The sequence below is a fragment of the Pelobates fuscus genome, chromosome 6 (assembly GCF_036172605.1).
Source record: "Pelobates fuscus isolate aPelFus1 chromosome 6, aPelFus1.pri, whole genome shotgun sequence".
NCBI classification, from domain to species: Eukaryota; Metazoa; Chordata; class Amphibia; order Anura; family Pelobatidae; genus Pelobates; species Pelobates fuscus.
The window spans coordinates 269608744-269620812 of NC_086322.1; the positions used below are offsets into that span (position 1 = coordinate 269608744).

The 12069-nt window shown below is 41.8% G+C and overlaps 1 protein-coding gene across 1 annotated transcript in view; it reads left to right on the plus strand.

Annotated features, from left to right (window-relative positions):
- Positions 1-12069, plus strand: part of LOC134614865 (protein-glutamine gamma-glutamyltransferase E-like) — a 65456-nt gene that overhangs the window by 46506 nt on the left and 6881 nt on the right. The window contains exons 8-10 of the mRNA XM_063459107.1: positions 1039-1142; positions 7793-8035; positions 10187-10552. Coding sequence (XP_063315177.1) covers positions 1039-1142; positions 7793-8035; positions 10187-10552 — 713 coding nt within the window. The remainder of the gene's footprint in view (positions 1-1038; positions 1143-7792; positions 8036-10186; positions 10553-12069) is intronic.

Consider the following 12069-nt stretch of genomic DNA (forward strand, 5'->3'; position numbering starts at 1 on the left):
CCTAACCCTTCTTCTGGACATGTGTCAGTCCCTCTGTCAAAATGCGACAACATCTTTATAAAACACTTTTGGCTAGTAAGCCAAAGTGAAAGCTTTTTGCCAACAGGTCTAAACACTCTGCCTTGGAGACAATTGCCTCCAGAAAATAGGTAATTAACTCTTTCACCGAAATCCTTAGAACAACCTGGTTTGGACCACTGTTTCAAGAAAACCTTTTTCAAATTATTTATTTTGAACTGAGATGAACATTTCACACTTTTATATTCTTCTCAGAGATACGTAATACATACATAGCAGTATGCGGAAATATGCGGGAATCAACACAACGCAAAAACATAACTCTGCCACCAGAGGGCCAGTCAGAGGAACATAGACAATAAATAACCAGAGCATTCTTTCTACATTCCTTGTCCTGTGGAAATTGTTTAGTTTGAACAAATAGGCAATGGGACATAAGAGCAACAAATTAACCTTTTAACCAACAGATAACCTTGTCCCAAATTACGTTATTATAGCAGTTAGGTTACAATGTTCAGACTGCCCTGGTCTGCTCTGTTTGGCATGTTCTCTTAGTCTATACCAGGGATAGGAAACCTTTGGCTCTCCAGATGTTGTGGACTACATCCCCCATAATGCTCTTACACACATAATGCTGGCAAAGCATCATGGGAGGTGTAGTCCAAAACATCTGCAGAGCCAAAGGTTGCCTATGCCTGGTCTATACAGTTCCCATAGAGTAAGAGACTACCTCCCAAGCCACTTCACAAGCAATGTTAATGATAAAGTAAGTCAAAGGAGATATGCAGCAGGAGAGGTATAGTATATGTCTTTATTTGTGAGTAGATAATTGTTAAATAAACTGTCGCATTCTTTTTAACCCCTTAAGGACCAAACTTCTGGAATAAAAGGGAATCATAACATGTCACACATGTCATGTGTCCTTAAGGGGTTAAAATGGCTCTCTAAATCTCAATTCAAATTTTGTATAGAATTTAACAAACTGCACTTACTCACAACTTTGCATGAACTTGTTCCCAGGAATTACCATTGTTGGAATGAATGCTGGTTTCTCAGACCAGACCTGGGATTGAACTATGGAGGATGGCAAGTACTGGATTCTACTCCTCAAGAGATCAGTGATGGTAAAAACTGCCAAACCTATATTGCCACAAATCAAGATATATGCAAACTAGAAGCATAATGAACTATTGGCAAATGCAATTATTTACCGATTGAAGGCTAATTAGGAGGATAAATGTAATATGATCAATTGAGGCTGAAAAGACACTGAGGGCATGCACCCAGTTAGAACAATCAATGAAATTTATAAGAACGTAAATAGTTCAGCCTTGATATAAATAGAATTATTAAATTGTTAAAATATAACCTTTATTGTGTATTTAAAATAAAATATCAATGATAAAGTCTAGGCTTAAATATCTAACTACAGGATGAGTTTTTGTGTCAGATACACCAATTGCTGTAAAATGACTCTACGATCTCCATACCTGTTTACAATGGAATATGTAGGGTATACACATAACCTCTGTTGTCTATGTGACTGTAATAATTGAAAAACACTTGGTAACTTATGAAGACAGGTATGAGATCATACACAGCAATAGTCTGAGACATACAAGAAAGTAAACAGAGGGAGAGGGGGCCTTATCTATTAACTCATCTTGTGCCTTCGTGGGCACCTAATTTAAGATCCCCCTGCCCCCTAGTGTCTAGCTCTATCCTGATGCTACAAAAATCATTTGAATGAGCAATCAATAAAGCAAAAAATAATAAACAAACAATAATAAATTAAATAAGTGAAATAAAGAAACAAAAGGTAAATAAATAAATAGAAACTCTCGGTGTGATCAGAAATCTATCGTGTCGTTCTCCAACATCTTACTAGACGGATAAACCTCCATTCGCAACATACAGCTTATGTCCAAGGAGATCACACCAGAGAGAGCGAAGTCCCAACGCATGTTTCGCCACTAACAACCGGGCTCTTCAAAGGGAACAGATCAATGCTAGCAGGGAAGTTTAAACAGAGGGGAGAGTGAACCCTGGCTGGGTAATCGATGATCCAATTGAAAGCTTCCACATCATACCCATATGTGGAGCGAACAGTCGTCATTGCTGACATCAGATCAAAGCTCCACCCTGTCCTTAATCCTATTTGTTCACTGATATAGTGGACAAAAGGAAAGACAGCATGTGAACTAAGTAGTAGTAGTTGAGTGTGCAGCTGCATTTTTATATATATTTCTACCAAAGTGTAGTTTATAAGTATTTTATTACACTTGTATGTTCACTTCTTAAGGAGTTATTTTTCCCTCCCCATTTTTTCTCTCCTTTTGAATGCCGTTTTAGCGCTTTTACCAGTTTGTATTTTTTTCATTGGGAAAAACTAATGGAAATAAATCCAGTATACTGACTGACCAACACAATTTTAAACCTTACTTGTAAGCCATCATATTCAGGGCTTCACTGAGTTTAATGTTATTTGTGGGTCTTTTCTTTTCCCCTGAACTCAAAGACAAGAGCATGTTTTCGAGTAAAGCAAGTATTATGGGAAATGAATGCCATCAGGGGTTCTGGAGATATCATATTATGCCTAAAACAATAGTATCAGTGCTTAGCAGACCAACCCCTCATTTACAAGTATGGGGACAGAGAGAAAAAATGCTCTAAAGTCTGATCACAAAATATACTTATGCAATGTCCAGTGCAAGTGTCAGAGTGGAGATATATCCAAATCGATTTTTGCGCTCTCTTATTATTTTATATCACAGATATCATATTATACCATGGGAATAAAGGTCAAAGGGACACTCCACTGTCCAAAAATAAAAACATCACTGTACATATACCCCAATGCAAACATGTATGCATTTAACTATGCATTTGTTAAATTGGAGATATATTTAAAAACAGCTTGCAAAAGCCGCAGATCTCTTGTCTGCAGCCTTTATAAATCCTCCCTTTCTGACACTGTCTAGACTTTATGTGACTGTCTAATCACAAACTTCGCAATGAAGCTCAATGAGAAGTGTCTTAGTAAGGCAGTGTCATGGAGTAACACTTCCGGGTTCGGCACTCAGCGGTGAGGAGCCGGACCCCGCTCCCCTCTGACACAGCTCGGACGGTATTTAGGGAGCCTGGGCCAGAGGGAGGGTGCTTGGTGATTGATTGTGTGAGCTAACGTGTGAGCTGCCTCCGCGAGACCACAGGCTCCACAGGCTCAGCTACTGGGAGCAACTGCCACCAGACTTACCTCTCCACAAGCTCAGACAAGCCGTTCCAGCCTTTGAGCAAATGCAAGGATTGCTGCATGCCATAAAGGATTACTGGAGAACGGATACTTTGCTACTTTACAAGTGGACCATATCTCTGAACTATTGGAGGACTACCCATATTAACCTTAAGTATATCTTTTAGCTATTTGTCTACAATATCATTTATTAATGAACTAATGCTTGCTTACTCAAACCTTCATTGCTACAAGTTACTAATCTCATGAAGGACAACTCCCATCATGCTTATTCACTATGAACTGTTTCTTGCTTTGCAATTACATTCATTGCTTCAAGTTACTAATCTCATGAAGGACAACTCCCATCAAGCTTATTCACTATGAACTGTTCTTGCTTTGCAAATATCCTTGGCTACTTGATTATTGTTCCTATTGAAGATTATTCTCATGAACTAATGTTACTTAATGCATCTCTGAAGAAATACTTAATAATGAACTTTGTGTTGTTGATTGCTTGCACTTCTTCTATTTGGATTATTGCCTAAATGCAATTCATTTAAGTTTAACACTTATTAAAACTTCGGTTGAATCAAGTTACCAGAGATTCTCTCTTTTCTTAAAGCTACAGTATTGATACTTAAGGATTCTCCATTTCTTCACTATTGTAATTAGGGAGATTACAAGCTGCAGTTGAGTTCCAATCCAAATCACCCCTAGTAGCGTAACAGGCAGGTGCCCGGGGAAACTGCCTGCCTCTTGAGTTTAGCTCCAGTGAGCTAAGCAACCAGAAAGTAACAAGATTGGTTGTCTGATTAATGACTGTGTCTGATTGTGAAACAAGGTTGATTTATAAAAGTGCCAATTTTTCATTGAAATCTGCGTTTTTTGTAAATTTAATAGAGAGGACAGACTCTTCACACATAAAGCACTTCAGAAAGATAAAGTGCTTTAGGGGTCCTGGTGTCCCTTTCAAGTATTTCCACTGCTCAATATACATACATAATATCAGGGCCGGACTGGGAAAAAAATGAGGCCCAGGCATTTTTCAATCAGAGCGGCCCCTAAGAAGGGGGCGGGGCCAGAGAGGGTGTGTTTTGTCATCACTAATGACAAGCACACCCCCTCTCAAAGTGAGCATGTTGGTTCAATGCCCTGGATTTGTTCTGCGCAGCGCAAGCAAATTTAATAACATGCTTGCGCTGTGTTTGCTTTTAAATTGTCTCTGGTGTCTCCACAAGTGGGATACCAGAGGACAAAAGGGCCAGGAAAGTGCATGGTGCATATGTTTGGAGCCTGCTTGTGGGACTGTGTGTGTGTAGAGTGTGGTGTGGTATTGTGTAAATAGGTAAATTTTATTTGTGTTTGTGGTGTAACATGTGTGGCTAGGGGCTGTAGAGAGTGTGTGTATAGGGGGCATAGTGTTTTAGGGGATGTAGCGAGTGTGTGCATACGGGCTGTAATGTGTGTGTATAGGTGACGTAGTGTGTGTAGGGGTTGTAGAGAGGGTGTCTTTAGAGAATGTTGTATGTGTTTGCTGACAAGGAATGTAGTGTGTGTGTAGGTGGTGCAGTGTGTGTGTATAGGAGATCGACTGTGTAAAGGACCCAGAGTGTGTATAGGAGATTTTGTGTGTGTGTGTGTAGGATTAAGAGTGCATATAGGGGGGGCGGGGCCGGACCGCCATGCTGAGTGGAAGCACGGAGACAGAGCTCCTGAAGAAAACTCGAGTTTTAGGCTCTATAGCTCGGCAAAACGCTGGTTAACAGCCAGAAACTTGTACCCCAGTTCGTGAGGCAACCCTGGTCCCGAGGAGAGACTTGCCACGCGGTTCTAGTCCCTCGGTGGGGCGATCCCAGCCGACCGTGATGGAGACCGCCCGGGCGGTGAGTGGGGTGGACGGCCGCCGCCCAGCTATCCTGCCCACCAGCGGTATAGCTGAAACGCAAGGCTAGGCGGGTCTGGCCCTGTTCCCCCCCCTATGGACCGGCAGGGGTGATGCCGGTCCCCACCCTGTGACCCAGAGAAGTGCCGCAACACCAGCGAGAGTCCGCTCCCAAAATGGCGGAGACCACGCGGCACCCCCGAAGAGAGGGCCGCCGGACGCACCCTCCTCTCCTGCTCCCATACAGGTGGAACGAAGACCGCACCGGCGAACAAACACTTACCTCGCACAAGCTGAGGAGGAGCAGCGTGGCAGCTCGACACACCAGTGCAATTTGAACCCGAGGGAGGAACACATTACAAGGCCTCGGACCAACCTGGCACACAGCCCAGTTCCCCGTTGGGAGCCTGAAATGGAGAATTGACCCACCCACAGCCACTACACCCGGGACTCACCACAGGCCCAAGACTAGTGCTCAGCTGGAATACAAGTGACCCAGGAATGGAACTGCGACCCCCCTTTCAGGTCACCCAATGGGACTATCAGCACAGAGGCAGCCATTAAGCATTTTACCACACTACAACATACTGCACTGCACACTAAGGGGTCATCCTGTATACTGACATAGACTCTTACCTGACTGTCTTTGGGTAAACATGGGGTGGTTACTATAAGCATATCTTAAGCATATTTTAAGCATATTCTAAGCAATTTTAAGCATATTAAGCGCTGAAGCACAAGCTCTACTGTTGACACTGCTTTTCTGTTATAAGCCTATGTACCTATCAAGCACTAAAAGCTAATGTACTCTAATGCACACCAACAAGTAACCCACATACATTACTATAAGCTTGTGTATACCCACCTAATTCATTCTAATGCCTATCCAAGCATGTATGTATATTCTAACTGCCCAAGTATGTTTCTTTCATGTCATTAACAAAAAAATGTGCCGTTTATACTGCCACATATCTGTAACACTATGAAAATGCCTGCAGTTGCTGTCATGGCTCTGCATGAATACTGTTATCTGATGCACAAATAAAATAAAGAATACAAAAAAAAAAAGAGTGCATATAGGGTAAGGGATCTAACGTGTACCTGGAGCGTAATGTGTGTAGTCGTGCAGTGTGAGGGGTGCTGTAGTGGGTGTGTGTGTGTGTATATATATATATATATATATATATATATATGTGTGTGGACGTATTGTATGTGTGAGGGGCGCAGTGTGTGTGTATGTGTGAGGGGTGCTGTGTGTGAGGGTGTTTTTATCTGCCGTCACATTCTAGGTTTCTAATTTTCTTTGTCTGTTAACTCACTGAGGGTTATTATATATATATATATATATATATATATATATATATATATGTATGTGTGCTGTATATGTGTGGGAGTGTGCTGTGTGTTTGAGCGAGGGTGCTGTCTGTCTGAGGGTGCTGTGTGTATCTGAGGGTGCTGTGTGTGTTTGGGGGGGTGCTGTGTGTCTGGGTGCGCTGTGTGTCTGGGTGCGCTGTGTGTCTGGGTGCGGTGTGTCTCGGGTTGCTGTGTGTGTTTGGGTGCTGTGTGTGTCTGAGGGTGCTGTGTGTGTCTGAGGGTGCTGTGTGTGTCTGAGGGTGCTGTGTGTGTCTGAGGGTGCTGTGTGTGTCTGGGGGTGCTGTGTGTGTCTGGGTGCTGTGTGTGTGTCTGGGTGCTTTGTGTGTTTCAGTGCTGTGTGTGTCTGGGTGCTGTATGTGTCTGAGGGTGCTGTGTGTGTCTGAGGGTTGCTGTGTGTGTCTGAGGGTGCTGTGTGTGTCTGGGTGCGCTGTGTGTCTGGGTGCGGTGTGTCTCGGGTTGCTGTGTGTGTTTGGGTGCTGTGTGTGTCTGAGGGTGCTGTGTGTGTCTGGGGGTGCGGTGTGTGTGTTTTGGGGGGTGCTGTGTGTGTCTGAGGGTGCTGTGTGTGTCTGAGGGTGCTGTGTGTGTCTGAGGGTGCTGTGTGTGTCTGGGTGCTGTGTGTGTCTGAGGGTGCTGTGTGTGTTTGGGTGCTGTGTCTGAGGGTGCTGTGTGTGTCTTACCTTTAGCCTCGGAGCCGTTCTGCCTGGGAGGTGGGGGGAGCCGTGCTGCCTTCCTTCCATGGTGGTCCAGTGGTTAGAGTGAACTCTAGCCTGCAGGCTAGAGTTCACTCTCGCGAGATCTAAACGTTGCCGCGCTCAGAATCCTGCTAGAGGACCGGGCGGAGCTGCTGGCTAGAGCTCCGCCGGTCCTCTCTCCTGCCTCCCTCCCTCACACCCCAGCTGACAGCCGCCTGTAATTGCCTGTGGGCCGGTGAGGGAGATCCTTCATCTCCCTCACCAGCCCATGGAGACGCACAGCAGGGCTGGCGCTCGACCCTGCAGGGGCTGGCAGGGGAGATCCTGTGATCTCCCTGCCGACCTCGGCCCCACAGCCTTCGCGGCCCACCGGCATTTGCCCGGTATGCCCGATGGCCAGTCCAGGCCTGCATAATATGACGTGCATTTGCGTACGTGTAGATGTGTGTGTTTTGTATATGATCACATTTTAATAAAATCACTCAGCTATTAATGGGAATTTGTCAATTGTTTGTCCAACTATACCAGTCTGTACACCTTATAAGTTGTTTCTTTTTAATGGTTTTCACTTTTTATTCCACTTGGCTCTAGCATTGTATTGCTGCGGCCCTGTATCAGTTCATGCAGTGAAAGAAGGAGATTTGGATCTTGACTACGATACCCTCTTTGTATACTCTGAAGTAAATGCTGACCGTTACACTTGGGTGCACTATGACAAGGACGTAAAAGAGAAAGTGTACACAGATACCAAATTTGTGGGAAAAAATATCAGCACTAAGTCTGTAGGTACATTGGAACGTGAAGATATTACAGTAAACTACAAATACCCAGAAGGTAAGAGGCACAAATTCTATTTTTTAACGGCACTTCTCAGATTATCGGGCATTAATTGTCTACACTAACTGCTAATTTTTTACTTCTAGATTGCAATAAGTCTTTTCACCGTGCAACATTCAAATTATGTTATTATGTGGCCACCGCTTGAATATGTTTATTATTATTGAAAATGTTGTCTCCCGGTGGGTTTGTCTGAGATAATATCATGCAGTTCTCTGTTATGTGCTTGTTAAAGGAACACTCGAAGCACCATAATCACTAAAGCTCATATTAGCGGTAAACATAGAAACATAGAAACATAGAATGTGATGGCAGATAAGAACCATTCGGCCCATCTAGTCTGCCCAATTTTCTAAATACTTTCATTAGTCCCTGGCCTTATCTTATAGTTAGGATAGCCTTATGCCTATCCCACGCATGCTTAAACTCCTTTACTGTGTTAACCTCTATCACTTCAGCTGGAAGGCTATTCCATGCATCCACTACCCTCTCAGTAAAGTAATACTTCCGGATATTATTTTTAAACCTTTGTCCCTCTAATTTAAGACTATGTCCTCTTGTTGTGGTAGTTTTTCTTCTTTTAAATATAGTCTCCTCCTTTACTGTGTTGATTCTCTTAAATGTTTCTATCATATCCCCCCTGTCTCGTCTTTCCTCCAAGCTATACATGTTAAGATCCTTTAACCTTTCCTGGTAAGTTTTATCCTGCAATCCATGAACCAGTTAGTAGCCCTTCTCTGAACTCTCTCTAAGGTATCAATATCCTTCTGAAGATACGGTCTCCAGTACTGCGTACAATACTCCAAGTGAGGTCTCACCAGTGTTCTGTACAATGGCATGAGCACTTCCCTCTTTCTACTGCTAATACCTCTCCCTATACAACCAAGCATTCTGCTAGCATTTCCTGCTGCTCTATTACATTGTCTGCCTACCTTTAAGTCATCAGAAATAATCACCCCTAAATCCCTTTCCTCAGATGTTGAGGTTAGGACTCTATCAAATATTCTGTACTCTGCCCTTGGGTTTTTACGTCCAAGATGCATTATCTTGCACTTATCCACATTAAATGTCAGTTGCCACAACTCTGGCCATTTTTCCAGTTTACCTAAATCATTAGCCATTTGGCTTATCCCTCCTGGAACATCAACCCTATTACATATCTTAGTATAATCAGCAAAAATACATACCTTACCATCAAGACCTTCTGCAATATCACTAATAAAAATATTAAAGAGAATGGGTCCAAGTACAGATCCCTGAGGTACCCCACTGGTGACAAGCCCAAGCTTCGAATATAACTGCAACCCTCTGTTGCCTGTCACTCAGCCACTGCTTTACAAATTCAACAATATTGGAATCCACTATATAGGGAACGGCACACTGCAGATAAGAAGTCAATCTGTCTAAACATGGGCACTCTACAATGGTTATGGTGCTTGGAATGCTCTTTTAGGGATAGCAGATTGTACTGGTTTTAAAGATGCCTCCTAAAAAAAAAAAGCCAACTCTCTGTTAGTAAAATACTGAGACAGGCAGAAGATAGGAAAATTACACATAATCAACAATAGGCACAGCATTGCCATACAAACAAGAAGTTAGAAACTTTGACCCCATAAGGAAAGACGTTTAGTACAAGAATGCTTAAGAAAAAAGAACAACTCGGATTAATTAAATGCCCTGTCATCTATAAAACCAGTGAATGATTACATCCAGCCAGATAACTGTATGATCTGGATCCAGAAACGCAAGGTCCAGTAGCAGTAAACAAAAAAGACCCACAGTCTCTTGGAGGGAGACTGGCCTTCAAGCTCCTCTTATCTGCTTAGTGGTGGGAGAAACATGCGAGTGCTGTTCCATTGCTGTTTACAAACCTGTCAGAAGCTTCCATTAAAGTATCCATTTTGGGGGTTAAAGACCCTAACACCAATATGGGCCTCAATTTAATATTTTGAATAAGCTGTTCAAATGGTTTAATATTTTTGGAAAAAAGTTTTTCAATTGTTTAATATTTTGAAAACTATTTCTATTTTCTAATATTTTCGTATGTTTTAGTACATATTTCATATGTTTTAGTATAGATAGATAGATCATTTTACTATATTTAAATATTTTGAAAAACTTTTTTTTTTTTTTTTTTTTTTTTTTAAGGGTCCGAAGAAGAAAGAGCCATTTATCAGAAGGCTACCAAAAAGTTATCTGAAATGGGACACCTGAAAAAGGAACATCTTGGAGAAAGAACAGGGAAAAAGCGCTCCAAAAAGAAGAAAAACGTTAACGCTAGCGCAGACAGCAACAATGAGGAGCCAGTTACATTAGTCATTACAGGCAAATTCAAGCTGAAGGCAGAGCCAAAACTTGGAGAAGATGTCAACCTAACGTTGATACTGAGAAGCTCTAGCAAAAATAGTGAAACTGTGAAAATTAAATTAAGTTCATCTTCTATTGAATACACTGGGAGGCCAAGTTCTGAGATTTTTAAGGATGCAACATCTTGTACTATAGCACCCATGGGAGGTAATGCATAACTGATATTATATTTTATATAGGCTTTTTCCCCGGGTGTACTACGCTCTTTCTTTACTCTATATCTTTTTTCCTTTTTCATTCTATCATTTTCAGTACTTGATAGTGAGGAATTTTCTCAGTCAGGAATTTCCCTTTGCCATGGTCTTTTGTATCAATTTCCAACTCTCTCTATTTCTCCTCGTCCCCAAACCAGCTGGTAAGGAAACCCAATGAACGAGACAAGACAATGCAAGGTTTAAAGTGACTTCTGGACTGTGTAACAGGTTATTTTCAGCAGGAAACAGGGGTGGTCTTACAAGTATTATCCTATCCTAACAAAAATAATCTATCTTATCTTAACATCTTAACCTATAGCTAGCTTGCAGGTGTATCTTCATGTTCAGGCCTTGCACAAAGCTAAGTTTCAATATACTTAGAATTTATACGCACTTAGAATTAAAAGATATTAACTGCGCAGTTCTAATTACACATTACTAAGCAATTATGATCAAAGAGAGAAACACAGGAAACAAGGCCAATGGTACAAACACACAGGTAATAACACTAACACCTGTTACACAATGTTCTATAGCTCTTGTCTAGGGGTATATTCACTAAGCATTGTATGTAGACAAAGTGTATTATTCCCAATAGCTGACCTGCTCCAAGTTAGCCAATTTTAGAACAGACTGGACATCTGGTCATCTGTAGCTTGAGCCTTGGATCACTAATCATTGTATATAGGCAAAGTGTATTATTCCCAACAGTACTCCATATTTAACATTTTACATTGATGGTCAATTTGTCAATATAATGATAATGCCAGCTGTTAGTTGTATGCATTGTACACAAATTTTATTTTACATATCCTATGTTGACATTGTATGAAGATATATCCTATAACTGTTGTAGGTTGTCCTTTTGTAAGCTTGTTTACATCTGCACAAGATGATTGTTGGAGATTTATGTTCATGCAAGAATGTTTCTTCAAGGACCAATAAAGTCACCCAGACCACTTAATATTAAAGAAGTAGTCTGGGTGGAGTAGCCCTGTAGTTGTACGTTGCTAGTGACTGCATGAAAGACAGGTACTAGTGGCCTTTCCACTATAACAAACGAGTGAAACTCAGTCATGTGACCAAATATAGCTCATTGAAAAGGAGCATTGGACTGGAGAAGACGTCAATGATACAATGCCTCTATAATGAAGTTGCAGGGGGTTGTGCAGCCAGCAGCACAGAGGATCCCAAATCTCTATGCACATTTAAAGAAGTGGTATCACTCCAATGGCTATTAAAGTGGAAGCCCTCCTGTCACATCAAGGCAAAACCTCTTAGGTTAATTTAATTTGAGCGCAGGGTTTAATTTTCTATGTTTGCATTGGCTTTACATAGCCATGTTACAATGCTGTCGCCCACCCCATGTGTTCCCTATCAAGGGTTAATAAGTGTGTAATAATAAGTGTGTAGGGGTTTAGAAAAATACCCCTCTCTGTATCATTAGATATTTTACTGTGGAACGGAAAA